Genomic DNA, 24888 nt, shown 5'->3' on the forward strand with positions numbered 1-24888 from the left:
ACGGCTTAGATTTAGGTTTATGGAGTACCAGGCCGTGAAACTAGAGTGAGCAAAATGCCAGTGGCTGGCAAAGAGCTGGACCAGGGGCCTTTGCATCCCTCCAAACACAAAACTAGATCCCCTGAGCTCTGCAGATTCAGACACACAGACTGAGCCCCAGAATGGTCTCCACACCCAGCAAAGCAGAGGAAAATGGCGTGTGAATGCCACAAGGGTTTTGAGTTCTTTTTTCTTTTTATTGGCAAAGTAAATATTTTTATGAAGGACCAAAGAAAATATACATAATTGTAACATATGTACATTGGCTTTATAGATTTTTTAATTTCAAATTTACACAAATCTTGATACGTTATTAAAAGATATTTTATGTAGATGTACCCTATGTACAGTTTATTTACATACATTCATAGGATGTGAAATAAACCTGTCAAAACAAGCTAGTTCATTCAATATTAATTTCTAGACAAAATGAGGAATGCATTTCTAAGTTGGGGTTGGGAATCTCTATCTAGTCCTTTCACACTCAGTGTGGCCTACGCCCCTCTCCTGCAGGTAACCCTGGAGGCTGGTGTCTGGATTTGTCTGGGAAACTGGAGGAAGAAAGGACGGACCACACTGGGCACTGGGCAGGGACGCTAGGCTCTGACCTGCACACTCAACTCAGCACATGCACTGCCGGGCAGGAAGCATCTCACCTTGCTCAGCCTTAGGCCCCTCCCCCACAGCCCGGCACACCCTCTGGGGTTCATGCTGATCATCCTGGACAAAGGGGCCTTCATACCACAGAGCAGCCCTGGACTTTTGGCCTACTTCTTTCTCCCCAGCATGGCTCCCTCTGGGAATGCGACATTTCAAAACTTCACATTTCATCTTCCAAGCAATAAAGTGCTGGCCTCAACCCAGGTGGGGAGCCCAGTGGGAGAAGGGCCAGGCCCCCAACACTCCACCTCCAGTCAGCAGCTGCAACAAAGGCCAGGCCACCACGGAAGGCACGAAGTCCTGCCTCCCTGCCCTGTGCCGGGGACCCCAGTCCCCGGGGACATGGGCAGGCTCCCAGGAAAGGCAGCGAGTGGCGGCTTTGGGTGCACATCTCCCAGGCTTCGGAAGGTGGGCTGGTGGCATTGCCACAGCCCTCGGGAGGCAGCAAATAAATTATTGCTTTAAGAAATGGGGCTGGGGGGCCGGGGCGGGGGCGGCGGTGCCCTCAGTTCATGGCCCGCACAGAGCGGCTGCTCCGCGGGAAGCGGTGCACCTTGATGTGCTTGGAGAGGTGGTCGCTCCGCGCGAACTTCTTCTCGCACACAGGACACTGGTACGGCTTCACGCCTGAGTGTGAGCGCCGATGCCGCGACAGCTCATCAGAGCGCGAGAACCTGCAGAACAGGCGCGGTCAGGGGCTCGCCCGTGCAGCCCCGCAGCCCCTGCAGCCAGGCAGGTCGGCCTTTCTGCCCAGCAAAGCTGGACTAGCTCTTAAAATGTCAAGGCACTGTAATCAGATTCGAATCCACAGGGAAAAGCCACTGTCCCAAGCTCTGCAGGCGCCCGCCCCTCCAAGATGGAAAGACCCACAAAGGGAAGGTAGCACCGGCAGCACAAGCCGCTCTCAGGCGCCAGGCCCGCCAGAGCGCAAGTACTGCGGACAGCAAGGGCCTGGAGGCTGAAAGGTCTGGACCTCTCCCCACAGCCCACCGGGCCTGCCAGATGCTTAGGCCCTGCTCCCGCCGCCTCCAGTGTCCAGAGGCCCCTCCTTCCTCCTGGACCAGAGTTCCACCCGGGCATCATCCGTGAAGCTGGCTCCTCTCTGTCTGGCTTCTGCTGTCGCAGGGAGAGGGGTCCCAACCCTGGAACCTACCCCCATGCCTGGACCCTGCTGTCCTGGAAGCCGCGCCCTTTAAGATGATCCCAAACAAAACACACCCATGAAAGATGCTTGTAGGAGTTTAGGTGACAACTCCCTTCCCTGGCTGCTGTGATTTTGGTGACATCTCCCTTCCCTGGCTGCTGCGGTTCTGGTGACATCTCCTTTCCCTGGCTGCTGCGGTTCTGGTGACATCTCCTTTCCCTGGCTGCTGCGGTTCTGGTGACATCTCCCTTCCCTGGCTGCTGCTGGCTTGGGAGCAGGTGCTCATGTGCCAGGTAAGAACCAGAGCTGGATCAGGGATGCAGGGCTCTCCCACCCAACCCTGGTCTCCACATGGGACCCCTCTCACTCTACACACTCTCCTCCGTGCTACACCTGCAGAGACCCTTCCTTGGTCCCTCTTGTCACAAGACATATACATACATTGTTCCCTCTAGTGAGAATGCTCTTCCCCCCTTCTCTTGCTCCCTCCCTTTGAGTTCATCTCAAATGTCACTTCCTCAGGAAAGGGCTCCAGGGCTGCGTCCCATTCATGCACCCTCCTTCCTCATTCTTGCTGCTATTGCAGTTTTAAATTAAGTTCAACTTTTTGATGAATGTCAGTCTGTCCCACTAGACTGTCACTTCCATGAGGAAGGGTGTGTCTGCCTAGGTCCCTGGGTCCCCTGGACGACCAGCCCAGTGCCTGGTACCTTGTTAGATGCATTTTAGTAAAAGTATAGGCTTAGCGAGCAACCTCAGGAGGGCAGAGCACAGTCCTGGGGCAGGCCCAGTGCACATGTACACACATGTGCTCATCCCACATACATACAAGAATACAAATGCAAATGCATGTGCATGCACACGTGCAAGCATGAACACACTGGCACACTCATGCATATGCCTATGTGCACACGTACATATGCACAAACACATGATCACACATACACATGAACATATATACTGAGCACACCTGTTCACACATGCACATATGCACGAAGGCACATGTACACGCAGGAGCACCAGTCCAATACCCTATTCCTGGACCCAGGGCCACAGAAAATGTGCCCTGTTGGTCAGAGCCTAGACCACTGCTATGGGGCAGGGCCACCTGCCCCCAGCTAGAGCTGAACAAACAGCTTCTGAGCAGGTAAGCTGGCCCAGGAAGGGACAGACAGAAAGGTACAGAAACAGAGTGCCAAGCCTTCCCAGGCACCAGGTACTGGGATCATGTGGGTACCTCCCTGGCCAGGGAGCCAGGGGCAGCCTTGTCAGACTGGCAAGACACGGACAGAGCTCAGAGGCCAACTCACATGGCCTGTGGGACAGCAAGATCCACCCCCAGGTCCCCACCTCAACAGTCCCCACCCCATCAGGTGCCCACCTGGGCCTTAGTATCCTGACTTGTCCAATGAAGGCAAGACTCATCTGAGAGGCCACAGGTCTCTCATAGCAGTCCTCTGGTCCTGGTGACCCCTGGAAGGCCAGGCTAGAGACCAAGCTGTCCTCACTACAGAACCCCTTCCTGCTGCCACAGGGTTCTAGTACTGAAAGAATTGTCTCTAGGAGTTGAGCTCTCAGAAGACCCCTCCCTCACGCCTAATGCGGCCTTCTCCCAAACAGCTGACAGAGAGGTCTGGAGAAGACAGTGGGGAGCAGTGGGGTCCAGGTGGGTAAGGCTCAGCCTCTGTAGGCAGTAAACTCCACCACTTACTGGCCAGCTTCCCAAGTTTCCAAAATACCTGAGCCTTAGTGGAAAGCCCTCCTAGAGACAGGAAGAAGGAGACTCTCTCATAGGACTGTGAGGACTGTAAGAGGCAACCAGTAATATGTTTAGAGCAGCACATGGCAATTGCTCAGGACTTGTAAGCGGTCATTACCTACACACAGCTTAGCACAGGGCCTGGTCCCTGGTGAGGGCCTGGTTGCATGTAGGGCAGCACCATGATTCATGCTGCCAAGTTGTAGGGCAGAGGACACACAGGGGCCTAGGTGACTCTCCAGAGCAGCCCATAATGTCAGCATTTGCACATACACAGGACACAGTTGTGTCCTTCTCCACGACAGCCCACCATCCTCCAGAAGAGTTTTATCATGAACAGTCAGTTCTCAGGGGTCTCAGTGGAAATGAGGGCTCTGCCTACCAGGGAAATAGGGTCAAAGAGTACCTCATCACACAGGGCAGCAGTGCCACAGGGGTCAAGGGAGCAGATCACTGGGCTTGAATGCTGTCCCTGTCACCTTGTGCATTTGTAGCTGTGGGCCTGCAACTTCCCTTTGCTGGGCCTCCATGTCTACCACAAATGACAACAGCACCTGCCACACAGGACTGCTGATAGTTATCAATATTCATACTAGCTGCAGCACAAGGGGATTCTTTCTGGACAGAATGGCTGGCCATTCCAGAACAGGATGTTCTGCCTCAAGGAACAAAGAAGGCCTGTGTCTGAAAGTGAGACAAGGAGACTTCTAGGAAGGCAGCAAGCAGTACTTCCCAGAGGGCTAGGTCAGAAGAGGGAAAGCCTGGTCTCAGCCCTGTTGAGGGTGCCAAAATCACATCACCAGAGGGGAAAGGACAGGGAATATGGGGTTCAGGACCAACAGCAGAAGGAAATGGGGTTGAGTCCACAGGCAGGGGCAGACCTCAGCGGGAGATGGGGGAGTGGGCCATAGGCCATGACACGGAGACAGGCAGGGTGGGCTGGGAGGGTGCGGGCTTGTTCCCTGAGCACAGGACACTGAGCTAGGGCCAGAGCCTGCCCAGAGAGGAGGAACATGCTGCTCACCAAGCCACTCTGAAGAAGAGACGAGACCTGGGAGCAGGCCTTGCTGCAGGCAGAGGTGGAGGTCCTCCCACCACCCACGTAAGCCTCCTGCAGAGGTGTGCCAGGAGAAGGCCCTGCGTCTGGGCGCTGCAGACTTCCCTGGTTGAAGACAGCCCACTCCCTAGCTATATGACTATGGAGGACTTACTTAACTGTTCTCTGCCTTAATTTCTTCTTCTGCGAAATGGAAGAACCCGCTGATGCCTGCTTAATGAACTAATCAAACAAATTAATATAGTAGAACCTCCATAGTTAGCCACTTCCCTACACTGCCCACCTCCCTAATTTTCATACATCCACCACAAGTATGTATCAGCACAGTCGGCCTAGCTCCTTATGTTGACCATCTCCACATGTTGACCAGTTTGTCACTGTCCCTTAGGTGGTCAGCTCACAAATGTTCTGCTGTGCATGCCAAGTGCTCAGAGCACTGCCTAGCACACAGCAGAGGCTCAGGTCATCATCATGACTACTGTCCTTCGCTCTCTACCCCCAGCCCAGTGTCCAATGCCTAAAGGAGCCAAAATCCTGGCGAGAAAAAGAAGAAACATGTGGCACCACTGGAGGGTCAGCATAGAGCTGAGGTGCCCATCTGGGGCTGCACCCCAGATCTACACTCACTACCTGTGTCCCTGTGGGATGGGATGTGATCATCCCATGCCTCCATTTCTCCCTTTGTAAATGCAAATTGGTGCCTCCCCTTTACAGGGCTGTTGTGAGGACTCAGTGTACTAATACCTGCAGAACAAAGCTGAGGCCACTTCAAGAGCAAACATTAGTTGTCACTGCAGCCATGGGGGCAGGGGTAGCCTTCAAGACAGAGAACACAGAAAGAGCTAGTGCCTAAGCAGGAGCCCAAGCAATAGAGCTCACTCAGCAAGGGGAAGAAGCAGGAGAGCAGATGTGTGGGCCCATAGGCCAGGACAAGAAGTTTGGCTAGGGTTCCAAAGTACACCCAAAGGCCAAGTATCCTCAAGAGGTAATGAGTTCCCCATGGCAGGAAATATACAAGTGAGGGGATTGGGTGGAGGAGACTAAGCTCTGAGAAACTTAGAATAACACCCAGCAGAGAGTAAGTGGTCAGTAAATATGACATCTCATCACCATCACTGTCATTACCACTCCAGTCCTGTCCAGACCAAGCTGCCCCAAAGCTAGGTCCATCTTCCCACCCAGCTGCTGCATACAGCAGCAAGGGCTCCCTCTACCCCCTGCCTCTCAGTGAAAGACTACTGCCACATTAAAGGATACAAACCACCTTGGGTGCATCACCAGAGGTTCCCTAAACCTTTAGGAAGACCAACTGGGGACTCCTCACATCCCCAGAGAACTAGCCCTCCTGAGAGGTAAGCACCCTCAGCTCACAGCTAGACAGTGCCATGCGTTACCCCACCAAAGCCAGACCATCTCCTGGGGAGCTTGGAGGAAGTGGAGTAGCCCTTTAGAAGCCCAGGTGTGGCTGATGCCAGGAACATCCTGCAATGACCTCACCACACCAGGCAGACACCACACTTCTTTTGCCAACTGGGTCCTTAGCGAGAAAATAAGTACCAGGGCTCAGTCAGTGAATCCTCTCCACAAACCCTCCACTCACTTGTACATCTCATGCCACAGGGGACTCCCTACCTCCTGTGGCCACTATGTGGCGGGCCAAGATCTGCCTCCCTGAGACACACCTAGGTTGAGCCCAGAAGGCACAGTCTCTCCCTTTGATGGAGTTGGCAGAGTGGGTGGCCTTGATCTAAGACCACACCCTCCCTCCTTGCCACCCTGCCTAGCCTCATCCCAACTGGAGGGGCCACTTAGCAATGGTCAGCACCAGCCAGGGGACAGTGCCCAGAAAGGGGACCCCATCAAGATGTTCTGGAGGGAAGCTACACGGCCTCTCCATAGTCCTTGCTGCCCCCGTGCAGGGGAGAATGTACACAGAGTCCCTACAAGTGGGGCACGGCCTGCAATGGGATGCTGCCTGTGTGGAGGCCATGCAGTACACCCTTGAGGGCCCTCCTCACACCCTGACCTTGCATGAGAGTGACAATACAAAAGAGAAGGCAGAGGCTGCTGAGCATCCTGTACCCCTGGGCCCCACTCTACAGATGAGGAGACTGAGGCTGTGCAGGAGGAGCACCCAAAGCACATAGAGAGCTGTGGCTGATCCAGGGGTGTGGATGGACACCACTGACTGTCTTCACTGGCTCTCTTCTCCATGTGAGTTGTCAGGGCACCTCCCTCTCAGCCACCCCCCAACCCACCCAGCACTGACCACCTAGCACAGCACAGCAGTTGCCTTCCTGTCCTCACAAGCTCAAACAAGGAATGTGCTGTCCTCCTGGGCAGGTCACAGTTCTGTCACCCTGCATCCACTCAGCAGGCCAGGTCTGAAACCTGAGCAGGCTGAAGCACAGCCTCTCACAGAAGATCTTGGGTTGTCTGAATGGAGCAGGGGACAGGCCCAAGAGTGATGTCCTCACTCAGGAAGGGCGTCCATGACCCAAGACACTGGGAAAAGACCTTGCTCTGACCAGCTCAGTACTTGGAAGGTGCCACCAGCATCAAAGTTAGCTTCCACACACAGCTCCCTGTCTCAGCACAGCCTCCTTGGCTGAGACCCTTCCCTTTGGCCAACTCTCACAAACTCTCAGAACTAGTCTGCAGTCAAAAGAACAAAAGCTATAAATTGCTCCTGGTGTGTCACTCCTACACATGGCATATACATGCACACACACATGCACACAGCCACACCAGGTGTACACACAGACATGCACAAACACAGTCACACGGCACAGATGCACACACACATGCACGTGCATACACACACGCCTGCTTGTGAGGTCCTGGTCTATCCACAGTTCCCAGGCACACACAGGAACAAGACATGTCCCTCTCACTCACATGCATGGGAGCAGCCACAGCAGCAAAGACAAGGAATGTGCTGTCCTCCTGGGCAGGCCAGAGAGTCCTCTGGGATGGATGCCCTAAACAGAGGAGGGCCAGCTGCAGCACCCCTGAGCATGGAGCTCCTGGCATGCTGTCTGTATTTTAGGGCAGACACGCCCTCCTAAGGAGGGTGCCCTCTAGCTTTGGCACCCAAGGGCTGGGTAACCCTGGGCCAGTCCCCATCCTTTAAGGCTGGTTTCCCAACTGAGGCATGCAGAGCAGACAGCCTGGACAGATTCTGCCACCTTTGACTCAGCACCACCAGCCAGTCTGATCCTCCCTCTTGGTTGGCCTTTGTGGCCTCCCACACACAGGTGCCCAGGGAGGAAGCAAAGGCCCAGCCCATGTGCTCAAAGACATTTGTGAACTATTTGTGAAGCTGTTTGGGGAAGCAGCATTTTCAGGACACGACTCCTCTAATACCACACCCTGGGGTCAAATCCCATTTACAAAGCTGTATGACACTGGGTAAACTCCTGGCTAGCCTGAGCCAGTGTCCTCAGAGTTAAGTTGAGGGTGATGGCAGTACTTACCCCATGGGTGCTGCAGAGGCCCCAGCCTGCTCCATCATTCTCAGCTGTCCTTGTTAACATCAGTGCCCTTGCACTGAGGCTGGCCACACAACCCTCATCTGACTAGATCAGTGGACCCAGCAGGCAGCACAAGCCACAGCAAGCCTTACCTGGTCATTATGAAATGGGAGACCAGTGGCTTCAGCTTTAGTAACTAGGAGGGACAAGAAAGCCTCCAGGAGGCTGTGTCAGCTATGGTCCTGCCCCTCTGCCTCCCACCCCCAATCAGCCTGATGTCATGTGGAGAAAATGGCCTTGCTGCCAGATGAACAGACACAATTGGGACTGGTTCACCACCCCAGCCTGTCACCCGCCATACTGACCTCCAGCCGCAGCCCGGCCAGGTGCAGGCGAAGGGCTTCTCGCCCGTGTGCCTGCGGAGGTGGGCCTTCAGGTGGCTGCTTTTGGTGTACATCTTGCTGCAGCCAGGGAAAGTACATTTGTGCATTTTGATAAGTTCAGCCGCTGGGTTCTTAGGGAACTTCTGGCCCACAAGGAGGCCTGCAGGGCCAGGCCCCAGGGGTCCTGACCCAACAGGCTTGGCGGCAATGGGCACAGGGGCGATGCGAACAAACTTTGACGGCAGGTTCAAGCTGGAGGAAGGCACTACCTGTGGCACCAGCGCAAAGGTCTGCCCCTGGATGTTGACCAAGAGCTGGGCAACCTTGACATTCTCGGGAGCCTGCCCAGGGGAGGCAGGCCCTGAGCCCGATTCCTGCTTCACCGGCATGGGCTGGATCTGCAGCAGCACCGGGACGGGCCCGTCAGGTGCAGGCCCTCCACTTGGGCCCTGGGTGCCACCTGCACTGGCGCCGCCTCGTGGAGGAGGAGTGCTGCACTCTGTCCCAGCAGACCCAGCATGGAGGTGGCCCCTGTGTGGCCCAGCCAAGAGCTGGCCACAGGCCTCTAAGTCCTTGCTGTTGCTCTCAAGAGCTTCCTTCACTCCTGGCTCCATGTTCTCTTCCAGAAACTCTTCAATCTCCTCCAAGGTGGGCTGGAAGGGCCTCGGGACATCATCAGGGTTGCCCAAAGGAAACTCAGGGAAACAGAAATGCTCCCCCTTCACAGGTGTCGGTGCCCTTCGCCAGGCCCCCCAGGCCATGGGGCCACTGCTGGCCCCAATCCCACCACCACTACTGCTCAGTGTGGCCTGGGATAACAGGAAGTCCAAGATGCTGTCCTGGCCCTCAGCACCTGGGCCTCCACTGTAGCAGGAGCAGAGGGCTTGAGAGTCGGGGCTGGCACAGGAGCAGGGGCTGGAGGCATCGCTGTCATCTTCAGAGAGGGGTGAGGGCAGCCTGTGGTATTCTCTTTGGCCAGCCAGCCTATCACCCAGATAGCCAACTGGGCATTTTGGAGACGAGAAGTTCTCGTCCACTGGAAGCAAGTGGTCCACCATGGTGGCCTGGCCGTGCCGGTGGCAGCTGTAGGGAGGGAACAAGGGAAGCATGGTCAGAAGGACAGCCCACTCACCTGCCAGCTTGTGGGCCTGTGGCCCTCGCCCTCAGCTGCCTGCCACTGCCTTCCATTGCCAAATGCCTAGATCCTGCCTCTGTCCCTCAGGAGAGTTGTGCCTGCAAGAGTGTTTTCTGAAATTGCACCACCTGTTTGCAAAAGAGCGCTCTCCAAGCCCATTGCACAACCCAGGGTACTTCTGGTTTCAAACAGATTTTCCAGAATAATCCTGGAAAAGAACACATGTCTGTGAATGGCCGATTGTGAGTGTGTAGAGAGAAGCATCTGCGAGAAGGCTCTCCAGACCCTGGCAGGGTTGAGGGTGGGGAATCATCCCACCACTGAAGTGTAGAGTCACCGCATATCTGAGGACATCTGACCTCGGCTTCAAGCCTGTTGAGTCACAGAATGGGGGCAGGAGATGGGCCATTTGCCCTCTGATCCTAAGCTGCTGAGGCTTCCTAGGGTTGCCAAATTGCGCAAACAAAAATACAGGCTTCCAATTAAACTTGAATTTAAAAAAAAATTATTTTTAATATAAATATATTCCCAATATTAAATGAGACACATTTTAAAATCATTTGATCTGAGATTAAAATTTAACTGGGCTGCCAGTATTTTAATCTGGTTAACTGTAGTTTGGAGGCCAGAAAGTCAAAGACCAATAAGTAGCTGCCCTTCTGGCTGTTTCCCCACCTAAGGAAAAAGAGGGTGGGGAAGGGGGAGCAATCTGCTCTCTAATTCACAGAACCCTCTGCATCTCCACTGTGGAGGCTTAAACAAAGCACTCTCTACCATACCTGATGCTACACCAGCCAAGTAGACAAAGCCAACCTCTCTGGTGGTAATTCTCAGGTATGGAAATCTACCAGCATCCCGGAGCACCTGAATGTGTATTAGTACCTTAGACCTCACAACCATCTAGTGGGACAGGAGATAAGACCACATGGGCCAATGAGGAAGCTGGGCCTCCTGCCCGGCAGCCCACTGCTGCTGCTCTCGCATCTGGGACACTCACCACCTTAGGAAGCTTCAGCTAAAGCCTGTCTCCCCATGAGACAGTGTGCTTCATGTCTTTGCTGTGTCCCCCACACCTGGTGTGGCACCTGACGCCCAGGAGGGGCTCAGAGAACTGTGATAGAGAGGACAGGGAAAAACTGTATCCTCTGAAGCCAAATGACATGGTAGGTCCAGTGTCTGGGGACAGTCAACAGTGTTCAGCTCTGACAAGGCCACCTCTGTAGACCTTTGTCCCCACCCAGGGACCACAGCAGGCTTGGTGTTTATCACAGTTAGGGAAGGGGGATGTTCTACACCTGAAGCAAGAGGGCTCTGCTAACTGGCAGCACCTGTACACCATCCCCTGCATGTCCAGGACCACCTTAGCACTTGGCACTTGGCCCAGCTCAACAGGCCAGCACCATCATCAGCTGTGACCTTGGCCTAGCTCTTGTTCCCCCTCAACCTCAGTTTCTCCATTTATCTCATGCTTCAATGATTTCTAAGTCTCTCTTCTGCTTAGGGACCACAGGACCTTTGGCCCGAGCTCCCAATTCATCCAGAAAGTTTCCTGGAGCTTTAGGAAACTAAAGCAAAATCTGTGCCCCAGGTGGGTTTTGCTCGGAGGACATTTGATTTTTTGGCTTAAATATTCAGCTAAGGATTTAAAACTAGAAGTATGCTTTAAAATACACACTATTCATCAAATAGGGTACCAGGAAGGAATAAAAGTGTCAGATAATGTGAAAGACAATTAGGCTGGACAGCACCCACATTCTATCCAGACCTCCTCAGCCCTGCACCACCCTCCAAGCAGGAGCTCCATTCCTGCATCTGCAACTTATCAGCTGGGCAAACTCATATAAGTGGCACAACCTCTCTGTGTCCATGTCTGTGTCTGCTCACTCAGTACTAGCCATTAGGATCAGCCCCAAAACATAGTAAACATGGGGTCTTTCTGCCACTCTACTGTGATGCTAAAGAATCAGGGGGACTCCAGCCTCACCTCAGGTCTCAGAACAGGCCTGCTTCAAACACTCCCCTGAAATGTGATCACCATTGGGCTACTCTGTGATTTTAAGCAGTTACTGTTAAAATTTTGTATTGTGATGATGGCATTATAGTTACATTTTTTAAAGGAAGCCTTACCTTTTAAAGATATGAGCACACCACAGACAAAGTAACATAAAAAGAAAAAGTGAGAAAACTAAGTACAGTGGGGTGAGATTAGAAGGGAACAACCTCCAACTACTTCCCAAGCAAATGTAACCCAGCCCGCCCACAGCAGCCTCCACCTGGGCCCTGACCATCTCTCTGCAGACCTCACCTCCAATCCTCCCCTCCTTGTTCTTACTTGCTGGGCCCCAAAGCCAAACTCAACTCACTCTCACCTGGGGCCCCAGCCCTGGCCATTCCTGGGCCAGCACTTCAGCTCAGAAGACACCTCTGTCATATCCCTCCTTATTAGATTCTTCCCAGCAGGTGCCAGTGTGAGAAAGTATCTTGTTCTGTGTTTGCAAACTTACTTCCCCACCAGAATACTAGCTGCTCTGACTGTTCAGTCCCAGGCCATATCCTAGAGTCTAAAGCAGGGCCTAGCAGAATTTTCTTAATGAGTGCAGGAAAGGAACTTCGGAAGGGGGCGGGGACCAGGAGTGGAGCAGCCAGATCAAGCAAAGAGTCTTAACTCAGAGCTAAGAAAGCCCCAGAAGGGACACTCAGGCAAAGCAAGCCCCAGAAGGGACACTCAGGCACTGGCAACCCAGAAGGGGCTATGGTACTGCCCAGGGCACGGGTGTTAAAGAGAGGGCTGGCTAGGGCTCCAGCTCCTAAAACACAGCAGCACGTGGCACTGCCAGAGGCACAGGCTGCCTGCAGGGGGAGGGGACACACTGTTCCGGGCACAGTCTCCGGACAGACGCTGGACTCCGCCCCCTCCCCAGGCCCGGCCAGGCCTGCTGTTTATCCTCCCGGGGACACAGCGGCTGTAGGAACAACATGTAATTGATAACAAGCCCAGCACCGGCCAAGGGCTTGCCATTGGGTCAGCGTGCAAATCACGGGGGTGGCGGGTGGGGGCCATCCTTCAAAATAAGAGTCTCGATCCCTATGCGCCACCCACAGGCCCCAAAGTCGCCAGAGTCCCAGTGTTCTTGCACCTGTAGGGCAGAGGGGTCTCCCCACAAGCCATCTGGTCCCTCAGGGAAAGGGGGAAAGATTTGAGGAGCTCAGACATTTGGGGATTTTGTCACCTCTACAGATCGTGTCAAAAAGCTGCCCCTGTGTGCCTTCTGAGAGATGGGTGTTCCATGGGTAACACTACATTGGGAAGGGAAGAACGGACAGGACGACCATATAGGGTGGGGGTGGTCTCTCCTCTGAAAGCCGCTGCTCCTCCTGGACAACCGCTTTGATAATATTCAATCTAAGGGACAGAGGGACTGTGAGGGGCGGGGGGCGGAGTATAAAACGTGTGAACGGGCGGGTGTGCGAGAAGGAGGTGTGAGTTTATGGCGTGTGACTGCGTGTGCGGGGCGTGGTGTGCGGCGGCCGATGTGGCTGTGCAGAAGGGTATCCGCCAAGTGCTCACGCGTGGAGCCGCTGGGGGTACCCGCGAGTGAGTGGGAACATATGTGGGAAAGGAAGGCATGGAGAGCTGGCTCAGACCTCTCCGTAGAGCCCTGGATCGTTGCCCGCTGGGCACCATGCCCTTGGCCTGTGCCCCCCAGACCCCCCGCCACTACCGCGGTGACCGATAGTAACCTCTCCGCCACTGGCCCCTACGTCCCCCCAAGCCCAGGCAGGCCAGCGCATCCGCCTGCCCCCTCCTCTCGCCAGGCCCTGCCGGATGCTCGCCATATGGGAGAGCCGGCCCATAAGGTGAGCCACGGACGCGCGGGGCCGGGCACTGAGGCGGCGGTGCGGGCCCGAGAGGAGAAAGTGCTGGTAGGTGCCCGAGGGTCACTCTCCCACAGGCTCGTCCGACCCTGCTCCCTCCATTCTCGTTAGGGCGCTCTCCGCTCCCCAGACACGTCCTCGGGCACTCGCGCAGAACCTAGGTGAGCGGCAGCGGCTCAAGGCCAAGCGCCCAGAGGCGGGCCAGCGCCCCCCCCACCGCGTCCCGGCCAGCCTCCTGTTCACCTGGGGCCGCGTCCACGCGGCCGCCCAGTCCCTCCGCGCCTCTCCCACCTGAACTTGGCGCACGCCCGGCCGGCGGCCAGGCCCTGGTTGTCCTGCGGCTCGGCGGACTGGGCTGGGGGCGGCGGCAGAGGTCCGGATCTGGCCGCAGCCGCGGGCTGAGCCGCGGGTCCCACACTGGCTCTCTCGCCCGCTGGTCCGCGGGTCGCGGCAGGAAAGCGCCTGCCCGCGGGCCGCTCGCTCTGCGCTCACTCCCCGCGGCTCACGTGACGCCGCGGGCGCAGCGAAGGCTCGCAGGAGGCTCGGCCCAGGGTGCGCGACCCATTGGCCATCGCCGCGCGTCACGCGCCCCGCCCCTCCCCAGCCCCGCCCCTGGCTGAGCCCAGTGAGCGCTGCGAGCCCGGGAGCCGCGGGAGCTGCGGAACCCCGGGCCAGCTGCCCGGCCTGGCCGCCCAGCCGTCCGGCCCTTAATCTCTAGCCACCCACTCCTCGCCGTAGACTTGCAACGCTGCTTCTAAAGGTCCCCAGGTGAGAACGTGAGACGAGCCTCGGAACATCTGCAATGCCCTGAGATGTCCTGGAAGTGCAGTACACACGATGAGGGGCGCGGGCTAAGGGGCCAGCCTGGCCCAGTCGCTCCCACATCCTCATTCCACCCCTAGCGTGTGTAGGCCTCTATGTCACCCATTGAATGCCAGATAAAGTAGGAGACTTGCCGAGGGAAACGTATTGCTAGAGAAACACGGTATTTGATGTTTCCGATGAGCAATCAGTAAGCTTTGGGAGAGCCGCAGGCGAAGCTGCCATCCAGGCCTCCAGGAGCAGCTTGCTGACCCCCGTCTCTAACCATGACATCCTGTCTGAAGACTAAATTGTGCTTCACAGGCTATAAATGCCTTCCCAGTCTGCATTCGTCAGTGGCTGTCCTGGGACATGTTTGGGTTCCCACTTAGGGACAGGAAGAGTGAGGCTCAGCATGGCTTGCAGAAGACAAACATGTGAGCTATGCACCCTGCTATGCCCTTTGACCCTCACTCTAGTTGGATCCTCAGCATTTTATAGATGAAGAAACCAACTCAGAGAGGGCATCTGCCCTCCCCAGCCAAGGAGAGAGGACAGGGGTGTGGCACAGCCAGGTCTGTCTGCCCAGAAGGGCACCTTATGGACACCCTCAGGTCACGTGGGCAGAGAGCTCTCCTTTCCTTTCCTCTCCTTCCACTGCAGGGTGGGCAGCATTTCCCCATTTCTCTGTAATGCTGTAGGTCTGTGCTCACTTGTCCCAGGATCTAGGACCCTCTCTCTGAGCATCACATCAATTATGGGGATTCAACTTCTATTGACATGAGGAGCCAAACCAAGGCTTGGCCAGAGGATATGTTGGTCAAGCCTTGTGTTGGGGGCGCAGAAGGGAGTAAGCTATCTAGTTTACAGATGTTAACACCCACCTCTGGACTATGACAGCCCTCGCTGACATGGGCAGAACAGGCAGGGTTTGCCCATTTTTGTAAGAGAAGACACAGAGCTCTGTACATTTCCATTACACCATCTGGTCTCTGCTTGAGTTGGAGTCAGACAGTCACCACACCTCTCCCTCTGTCTGTCCTGTTTGTCTTTGGTGGGTCATTCCTCACACACTCCCACCCCGATGTCTCCCATCGTCTTAGAGAAAACTTGCACAAAAGGTCAGAAACTTAGAAACAAAATACACCCATAGCTGTTTCAGTACACAGGGAAGAGGCCCTAACTAGCCAGAAACTAAAGAACAGCCAAGATGATCTTGTTAAATCCTGAGTCAGATCCTGTGCCTTCTTGGTGCAGAAGGGTAAGTAAAGCTCACATTTTAACCACAATCTTTAATGTTGTATAGCCATAAGTAGAGAGAAAAGCCCTCCTGATATAGTGGGAAGAACCTATTATTGGGATTCTTGGTCAGGGAGGAGAGAATGAAGCCAGGTGATGTCCTCAAAACAGATGGCAAAGAAAAAGAAAACTCAAAGCAGTGAAAACCTCTAACATACTTTCTTTTCAAAGTAACTCTATCCCTACATAATCAAGCATAGAAAAAGTTCTTAGAAGGATATAAACTATATTGTTTAAATATTAAGTAACCTTGCCTATAAAACTGTTTGGGCCTAGTGCCTTTTGGGGGTGCCAATCTATGCTTCATCCTTCAATTTCACACATTTTGAAACTCATGGAAATTTTCTTCTATTATTTCTTCTTTTCTCCCACCAGATAGCTGCATGAATGGCTACCTCATTTATTCAGGTCTCTGATCACATTCCACCTATCACAAATGCCCTCCTTGACCATCACCTCTAAACAGCATATTCACTGCTCTCTGTTCCCTAGCCTTGGTTATTGTTGTTGTTTAACTTCATGGTCCTGATTTTATATCCTTTCTTTCTTTGTTTATTTCCTGTCTCTCCCATTGTCTGGCAAGCAGTTTAAAAGCATGGAGTTGTATGTTTTGTTCACTTCTGATTGATAAAAGCTAAGACACTCTCAAAATATCTGTTGAGTGAATGAAGAGATTCTTTCTTCTCCTTGAAAAGGACTATGGAGTCTTTGGAGAAATTTCTCAAAGTTAAGCATTCTCTTCAACACTGCAGCAGCAGTCTTGTCCTCTTCCCCATCCCACATTCCCATAACCTCTGCTTGCACCCCTGAGACCTCCAGCCTCCCCTCAGCTCACACTTGCCCTCAGGTCTGAGCCCAGCATGCCCTTAGCTAATGGGCATTTAAAGGGCCTCATTCAGTGGCTCAATGGTCTGGGCACAAAGGGACCACCTGTGGCCATCAAGGTATGTGACCTCCAGCAATTAAGTGACTTCTCACCCTTCCAAGGTGGGAAACAACAACTCTCCCCACTCTCAGTTCCCCTGCCTCCCAGCCAAGTTCAGGGTTATGGCCAGAATACCCTACCCTCTAATTCTAATGGGCTGAGAGCTAGGCTGCTGGGCTTGGGAAATGGTTTTGAAGTGGGAGTGAGAAGTGGGCAGGCATAAGGAGAGGCCCATCGAGGTGGCCAGGGCTGGAAAGATATACTGTAGAAGGTTCCTAAGGCTGGAGCCAGGCCCTTTCTTCAGCATGAGGGCCCCTGGTTGGTATGTAGACAGGAGGCCAGGTCTGTCCTGACACCAGGTGACCCAGGTAAGGGCATACTCTTCTCTCATGGCCAGCTATCCTTGCTCCAGGGTGAGCAGCTAAATCCTAGGCCCCAGGGATGCCTCAAGCTAAGGGACCCAGAACAGAGGGGGGCTCAACTCTGAGAGAGTCCCAGCCTTCCCTGGCCCATGGGCACACAGGGACAGTCAGGTTACAGAAGACCCCTCAATTTCCCTCTCGCCCACCTCTGCTATGAACTGTGATGTCTCTAGTACCTGCCAGAATCTTACACAGGAAGGCAGCCTGAAGCCCAGCCAGTGGTACTACATGTGTGTGGCAGCCTGGACTGTAGTTCTGGAAGAATCCCTCCCTAGCTGAGTGACCTTGGGAAGGTCAGTTTGCCTCTCAGTTTCCTCATCTATAAAATGGGTGCTCAGACCTCTGTCCTACTTACTTCAAGGGCTGTTTGAATATCAAATAAAGTGATACATGGTAAAAGGCCCAGAAGGTACAAAGAGATTGACTAGTGTTTAAATGTCACTCCTTCTGACATTTATTCAACATTCCTTACAGGCCCCCTGCCCTGATCCCCTCACATGCAGCCCAGGCTTCATGAGATCCCAGTACAGTGGGGCTAGCAGGATGGTGGCACAGTGGGTGGTGATCACCATACCCTGAGGCAGCATACTGATAGCAGCTGGGAGCTCCATGGGGTGGGGAGGAGAAACTTGAAGAGAAGGGAGGATTTAGATCCCCCTGGAGGAGGAGTGGGAGCCACTCCAGGCACTCCCATAGATGGCCATGCCCAGCCCAGGAAATATTGGGTATGCAGTCAAGGGGATGCAGGGTGCTCCCTACAGGTTCAAGCTCAAGCCTTTTGCATGGACATTCCTGCCGTTTATCTGAGTAATTCTTTAAAAATAACATCTGCACTTATTTCAAAGTTCAAGCACTACCCACAGCCCTGAAATGAAAAGTAAAATCTACCCAGCCCCCATCCCACCCATCATCTCTGGTGGTTGTTTTTACTGGCATTGGTTTTCTCTTAGTACCGCCTCAGTTCTATAATGTGCTTACATAGAGACCTTCTGTGTCTCTATAAGAAGTGTACCACTCCACTTTGTATGCTGGACCATCTCTGAGCCATCTGAGGTGGGTCTGCATAGACCATGAACTTTGGTTTCCAAGAGAGGCACAAGCAATAGATGGAAGGATGGGAGGCAGGTGAAGTTGGATATGTCCCCCTGACTGGCTCCCTGAGTGTCACTGTTGGCTAGCTGTGTCCCTCTTCCTGCAAGTAGCCATAGCGCTATCCCTCAGCCTCTCTGAGAGCTTACCCTGCCCACATGGTTATAAGTCTCCCCTGTTTTCAGGTCTCCTTGTTACCCTGTGGGAGCACCCATGTGCCTGCTAGGGCGGGACTTCTGTGCATTAGCACCACTGCCAGTCAGTCTCATCATCCAACTTCAAGATGCAGAAAACATTTCTTTTCTAATTTGGACCAATGTTTTCTAAATCGTTTATAAACCCACCCTCATATTTTTTTTTCATAATATCACTGTTTTTATGATTATAATTGGACTCCTTTTTATATTTCATTTGCAGTATATTCTCAAGTAATTTTCTTTTCTGCCAAAATGTTTGAAAGATATACTTTCTGAGACCTTCCATGTCTAAAAATGTCTTTAAATTGCTGTCACATTGGATTAATAGTTTGTCCAGATATAGAATTCTGAATTCAAAGTGATCTCCACTCACAACTTTGGAGGTATTGCTCACAACCGTCTGGCAGCCAGTGCTGCTGAGATGTTCAATACTCACTGGAATTTCATTCATTCATAGGTGCTATGGTCTGAAATTCATGTTGAAGTCCAACATTTATTTGCGAATATAAGCAAATAAATTCATGTTGAAGTCCCCAAGGTGACAGCATTAGGAAGTGGAGCCTTTGGGAGGCAATTAGGGCCTAAGGGTGGAGCCCTCATGAATGAGATCAGTGTCCTCATAGAGGGGGTTCCAGAGAGCTACCTCACCCCTCCCACCATGTAAGAATACAGTGAGAAGGCAGCATCTGTGACCCTGAGCATGCCCTCACCTCACTGTTCCTTTTTTTTTTTTTTTTTTTGAGACAGAATCTCACTGTCACCCAGCCTGAAGTACAGTGGTACGATCATAGCTCATTGCAGCCTTGAAATCTTGGGCTCAAGTCATCCTCCTGCTTCAGCCTCTCAAGTATTTGGGACTATGGGGACTGCACTACCACACCCAGCTAATTTTTCTTATTTTTTTCTAGAGATGGAGTTTTGCTATGTTGCTCAGGCTGTTCTTGAACTCCTGGCCTCAAGCAATCCTCCCCCTCAGCCTCCCACAGGGCTGGGATTACAGGTGTAAACCACCAGGCCTGGTAGAACCCTGGACTTCCCAGTCTCTATGACTGTCAGAAATAAATGTCTGTTGTTTATAAACTACCCAGTTTCTGGTATTTTTGTTACAGGAGCCCTAATGGATGAAGACAGAGACTATCTGGTTTTTTTCTCTAAGAAGTCTTTGGGATCTTCTCTTTATCTTTGATTATCTGAACTTTCATAGTGTTGGCCTTACCTTGGTGTTGGCCTCATTCCTGTATTTGGTCAGCATATGAAGATGATTTACCACTTTTCTCAGCTCTGAGTAATTTTCCTGTAACTTCTTTGTCTCCTTCCTCCCATTTTCTCTTCTCTATCTTTCTAGAACCTTTCTTCAATAGCTGGTAGAACTACTGATTTGAGGTCTCTACCTACTTTTCACTTGAATTTTCTGTATCTTAGTTTTTTTTACTGCTTTCTGGCAAAGTTTATTGAACTTTTTCTTCCAGATTTTCTACTGATGTTTGTCTTTTATTATTCTTATTTAAACAATCATATTTTGAATTTTTAACCAGCTTATTCTTTTTGAGGGGGGCGGGGCTTTTCTTACATGCAAGCACGCTGTTCACAGTTCTGTACATTGCTTTCTCACTCAACAGTACACTTAGGAGATGTTTCCATTTTAATAGATCTTCATTCCTTTCTACAGTTGCATTAGTCTATGCTATAGAGTCTAAGAGCAATAGTCTACGCTACATATAACCAGTTCCTATTTGATGGAATTGAGATCCAGTTTCCAGTTTTTCACTATTACAAAGTTGTAATGAAAAATCTCATACCTATGGCATGTCATATAGGCACTACTGTGCCTGTAGAATAAATAGCAAAAACTGGAATTGCTGGTGAAAACTAATTAAGTTTTTGTGATTGTGGTATATTTCACCCTGTCAGCCACGCGGGGGTGATGCACTCACCACCACCCCCAGCAGAGGGTGAGTGCTAGCATCATCTGCCCAGAGCCGCCAACTCTATGGCTACACCACCTCCTCAAATCTCTCTGAAGATATTAATTCTGTTTTTGAACTGTGTTTTGTTCTCTGGATTTTCTCAGGTTTTGAAGGTGTCTGTTCTTTGATTTGTTCTTCAGCATTTTCTCTTTTGTGCTGTTAGCTTAGTTTGGTTTTTCTTTTTATAAGCATCTGGTAGTTCTGGGTCATGGCTTATATTCGCAAATAAAGGGTCTGCTCAGTAAACAAGGCCTCCTTCCCCGGCAGGCCTCTCTGGCAAGGGCAGTCGGGAAAGCCCTACCTGTAGTCCAGGAGAGTCACCAGCAAAAAAGTCCTGAGCTCCTGTGTAGCCGCTGTGGCTTCGGCTCCCCCGACCCCTTCCTCCCGCCCAGCCTGCTATGCCCAGCTTCAGCCTCTCTGACAGCCTGCCTCCTCACCTGTGCTGGCCCCAGGTTCTGCCAGCAGTTCCCCATCCGTTCCTGTCCTCCAGAGACTGTCACAGTCTGTCCTCTCAGAGGCACCACCACCTCCCGCAATGCTATGGATGTTCTTCCCTCTGGTGTTTCTCCAAGGACATATGAGTGAGGGTTCTGTGGAACAGGGGTGTATAGTGCCATCCTGCACCAGGAGCTCAAGGCCCTGTGCTCTGAAACCAACCACCTCCCTGGCTCACTGCTTGCCTGACCCCAAACATGGTACTTCAGCCACTTCAAGGGCTGTCATCCCAGGTCCAGCCCAGCTAGCTCATAGTCCTGTGGCCTAGGGGCTCCTCACCTTGGCTGCCTATAAGTTCCAGGGACCCTCTTGAGCAGAGCTCCTGCAGCCCCTGCCACCTGCCCCCTATGGGGCCACCCTTCTTGCTGCCCCTCCACTCACAGGGCTCTGCTGGGCTATGATGTGCATGTCCTGCTCCCTCCCCCAGTACGTGAGCACATGAAGGTAGGAGCCTAGGGACCCAGCTGCCAGAATCAGGCCAGGCCTCAGGATAGTCACACTGCCTGGGCGCCCAGTCCTGAGTAGATGGACACCTCACAGCCACTTGCCAGCTCCCATGCTCTGGCCTGGTCCCAAGAATCGCACTGCAACCTGTCCAATTCCAAGGCCACACCTACCCCTGGGCTCAACAGTAGCCACTCTACTCAAGCACACTTCAGTGCAAATCCAGTCCAATCTATATTTGCTTAAGAAAAAAATGGAGTATGGAATTTATAGGCTCAAGTAAGTGGAACATCCAAATGTGGGTGTTAGGCTTGGCAACTCCAGGATGCCTCCCACCCCCCACTTCTTGGTCTTACCTTCCTTCACGGAGGCCTGTCTCGCACTCCAGACTGCTTGGTGCTGACAGGCCCAGCAGTGGTCCAGTGTGGCTGGCTGGTACTGTTTGTGTCCATGCTGATCCCAGACCCAGTCCTTTGGGCCAGGGGCAGGTGGGATGCTGTCAGCCAGCTTGTGTCACCCCTGGGAAGGGAGAGGAGTCAGTCTGGCTGTCTCACCAATGGAGAGTAGGGGAGGGGAACCCCATTGCAAAGCCAGAGTGTTGTCACTGTAACCAGAAGGGCACAGGGTAGGAGGAGGCTGGCATAGGGCCCACCCCACCACCCTGCCTGTGGTGACAGACCCGAAGCTGTGTTGCAGTCCTCCGCAGAGCAAGATTTGCACCCAGGTGTCCCAGCTTGCAGGGCAAGATCTGTGAGCTGTGAGCTGAGACACAGAAGAACTGGTCCAGGCTGGGCATGGAGGCAGACCAGAAGTGAGGGGTGCAGGTCCCTGGGAACCGGCTCAGGGTTCAGGCACGCAGTTGGCTGTCCTGGGAGAGGCTGAGGCATGGGGACAAGGCAGGCTTCCTGCCACCCTGCTGGTGCCAGCTGAGCATGGGGCTCACATAATAGGCACAGGCATTCCTTCTGCTGCTGATGCCCAGGCCTGGGGCAGAGCTACACCCAGCAGAGCTTCCTGAAGCCCTGTCTCCAGTCTCTGCTCAGAATGTCTCTGCCTTTTATTTGCCCCACCCTCCCCCAGATCACTCATCTGCATGCCTGTCCGTGGTGGCCGCTTCAGCTCTTAGATTGAAGTGGCAGCAGCAGGTACCTCACAACTTATAAGGCCCGTTACAGACACTTCCACATACATGGTCACAGCATGACCTGCACGTGCTCGCTTTTCAGACCTGAGCTGGCAATGACCCAGTTAGTGTTAGGGTCTAAGTGACCAGCCTGAGTGATGACTGAGTCCATGGCAGGCCCCAAGGATCCCCCAGCCTGGCTGGTGTGAATGAGGCACTAAAGCGCTACAGGGTGTGTCCCAGGGAGTGCCCAGGAAGGTGGGCACTCCTCCCCTGGTGCAGGGCTTGCCAGCAGCCTGCTACCTGCTGCAGTGTAACTTGCAACCCTGAGCTGTGGAGCAGCCCTGCTCTGCCCCAGCCCTGTCCCAGAATCTTCCCTGACACCAGCACTGCAGAGAAAGGTATCTACAGTTAAACCACCACACCTGCCCCCTTTGCCAGGTTGCCCACACAGCACCACAGACTGGGTAGCTTAACTAACAGAAAGGTATTTTCTCACGGCTCCAGAAGCTGCAAGTCCAAGTATCAAGGCAGGGTTTTGTTTGGAGGCCTCTCTTGTGGCTTGTAGCTGGCTGTTTTCTTCCTGTGTGTCTGTCCTGACCCCTCTTATCAAGATGTCAATCAGATGGGATTAGGGCCCACCCCTAGGAGCTCACTGTGATTTAATTGCTTTGTAAGGATCCTGTCTGCAAATACAGTCCCACACTGGAGAACTGAGAGTTAAGACTTCAACACACAGGCGGGGCCTGTGGCTCAAAGGAGTAGGGTGCCGGCCCCATATGCCAGAGGTGGTGGGTTCAAACCCAGCCCCGGCCTAAAACTGCAAAAAAAAAAAAAAAAGACTTTAACACACATATGTGGAGGAGGGGACACAAATCAGCCCCTAATACCCAGATACCTCACTCAGTCAGCAGCACCCGGAGCTGCCTCTGCCTATTTGTGAGACTGTCCTCTGGTCAAGTGCCACACTGCACCTCCCTCCACCAGCTTCACCTCCTCCTTCCTCCCACAGTGGGTGAAGGTGGCCAGCCTGAGGACATCCACAGGAGAAGGCCCACACCCTATGTTGCCCTGGCATTCAAGACTCAGGGCGACATGACTCTTGCCCAGTTTCCTTTTGCTCCTGCTTGTTCCACTCTAAGAGGGTTGCTTTGCCTTGGATAGCCCCACCCCTGCCCTTCAGCAAAGAGGTCAGAGCAAGGGCTAACCTGGGGTCCAATCCTGGTCTTGCCACTTCTTAGCTATGAGACTCCAGGGGAGCTGTGTCCCTTCTGTGCTACCATTTCCTGAGGAGTCCTGAGTGGAGCACTCGGAATCCACAGGTCTTTGGAGGCAGTTGGGGAAGGACAAGCAGAATCAGGCTGTGTAGGCTCCCTAGGCTGCGGCACAAGGCAGGGGGCAGGCAGCTCACCCCAGGCCATGGACACGGCCTGGGGACTTCCGACCTTTCTTGAGAATACTGTGGACTGGCAGCTGACACAGTTCACTGAGTGCTTACCATATACCAAGGACAGTGCTCAGAGCTAACACTCATAAGTGATTACTGCCTGCCACCCGCTGCTTGCTCCCCTGCTTCACAAATCCCACCTCTCTGAAGTCACATGACCTCCCGTGAAGTGGGCACTATTGTCATTGCCAATGGCAAAGCTAATCCGTAGAACAAGAACTGACTACTCTGAAAGAGGAGCACACAGGGAACAGGAAAGAATTCTTAGCAATGTGATGTTTGGTGATGATCATGTAATCAACAGACTACAGAGCACAGTGGATGTACCTGAGGACCCAAATAAAAACAAGAGATGGAAATAACCAGAGGAACATTCCACATCCAAGGCATCAATGTCCCCTAAAAAGAACTTAATTCCCAGTCCGAGTGAAGATAGGTCAAAATCACCTCCCAGCCCCAGCCTGCCCTCCCCAGCTGAATCCAGCCAGCAGGCGCTGACGGAGGACAGAAGTTAATGAGTCACTCTTGCCTGGTTAAAGTCCTCGAAGTTTAACATGTTTTCCAGGCCAGCCTCCAGCCCGAACCTCTCATCCCCTTTCTCCAAGTTGCTTGTCCCATACCTAAGCCAAGCAGACCAAGGTCACTGGCTGTCACTTGACTCCAAGCAGCCCACAGAGAATGGAGGGTGGGCCAGAGTGTGGCCACCATTCAGCATGTGGGGCAGGTTTCCACATGAGGAAAAGGCCCAAGAGTGATGAGATGGCAGCACACAGCCAGCCCAACACTAGCCACTAGCTAGATGCAAGGGAAAAGTCCTTGTCACTTCAGAACACAGGAAAACCCCATTTTATAGAGACAGAATATGCAATTGGCCAGTCCTTTGCACAAAGAAATTTTCATTCTCACCACTGATCAAAGAAACAGAAAACAAGATTGCCTTTTCATTTAATTGACAAGGACATTTTAAAGCTAGAAAGAGATTAAACTGGTACATTTCCAGAAAGCAACTCTCTCTCTCTGTCTCTCTCTCTCTCTCTCTCTCTCTCGCTCTACATATATATATATATTTAGAAAATGGCTCGGGCTCGGCGCCTATAGCTCAACCGGCTAAGGCGCCAGCCACGTACACCTAAGGTGGCGGGTTCGAATCCCC

At 52.9% G+C, this 24888-nt stretch overlaps 1 protein-coding gene across 4 annotated transcripts; it reads right to left on the minus strand.

Moving 5' to 3' along the window:
- Positions 1 to 215: 215 nt before the first annotated feature.
- Positions 216 to 14028, minus strand: KLF15 (Kruppel like factor 15). Of its 4 annotated transcripts, none has more exons than XM_012809248.1 (3): positions 13818 to 14028; positions 8498 to 9598; positions 216 to 1373 (listed from the first exon to the last, which is right to left on the minus strand). In XM_012809248.1, the coding sequence occupies exons 2-3, from the start codon at positions 9571 to 9573 to the stop codon at positions 1205 to 1207; spliced, it is 1245 nt and encodes a 414-aa protein (XP_012664702.1). In that variant the 5' UTR covers positions 9574 to 9598; positions 13818 to 14028; the 3' UTR covers positions 216 to 1204. The 4 variants fall into 4 exon arrangements, with proteins under 4 accessions (XP_012664702.1, XP_023372735.1, XP_023372736.1 ...); XM_023516967.1 differs by lacking the exon at positions 13818 to 14028 and adding an exon at positions 10648 to 12407; XM_023516968.1 differs by lacking the exon at positions 13818 to 14028 and adding an exon at positions 9779 to 10139.
- Between the last annotated feature and the right edge of the window lie 10860 nt (positions 14029 to 24888).

The sequence above is a fragment of the Otolemur garnettii genome, unplaced genomic scaffold (genome assembly GCF_000181295.1).
Source record: "Otolemur garnettii isolate 467f Iridium unplaced genomic scaffold, OtoGar3 scaffold00101, whole genome shotgun sequence".
Taxonomy (NCBI): domain Eukaryota; kingdom Metazoa; phylum Chordata; class Mammalia; order Primates; family Galagidae; genus Otolemur; species Otolemur garnettii.

Excerpts from the sequence above, each read along its gene's own strand:
- KLF15 (XM_003796181.3), bottom strand. The coding sequence starts at position 9,624 with ATGCTTCCCTTGTTCCCTCCCTACAGCTGCCACCGGCACGGCCAGGCC. Across the intron at positions 1,374-8,497 it reads TGGCCGGGCTGCGGCTGGAG|GTTCTCGCGCTCTGATGAGC; the intron begins GTCAGTATGGCG and ends CCTGTTCTGCAG.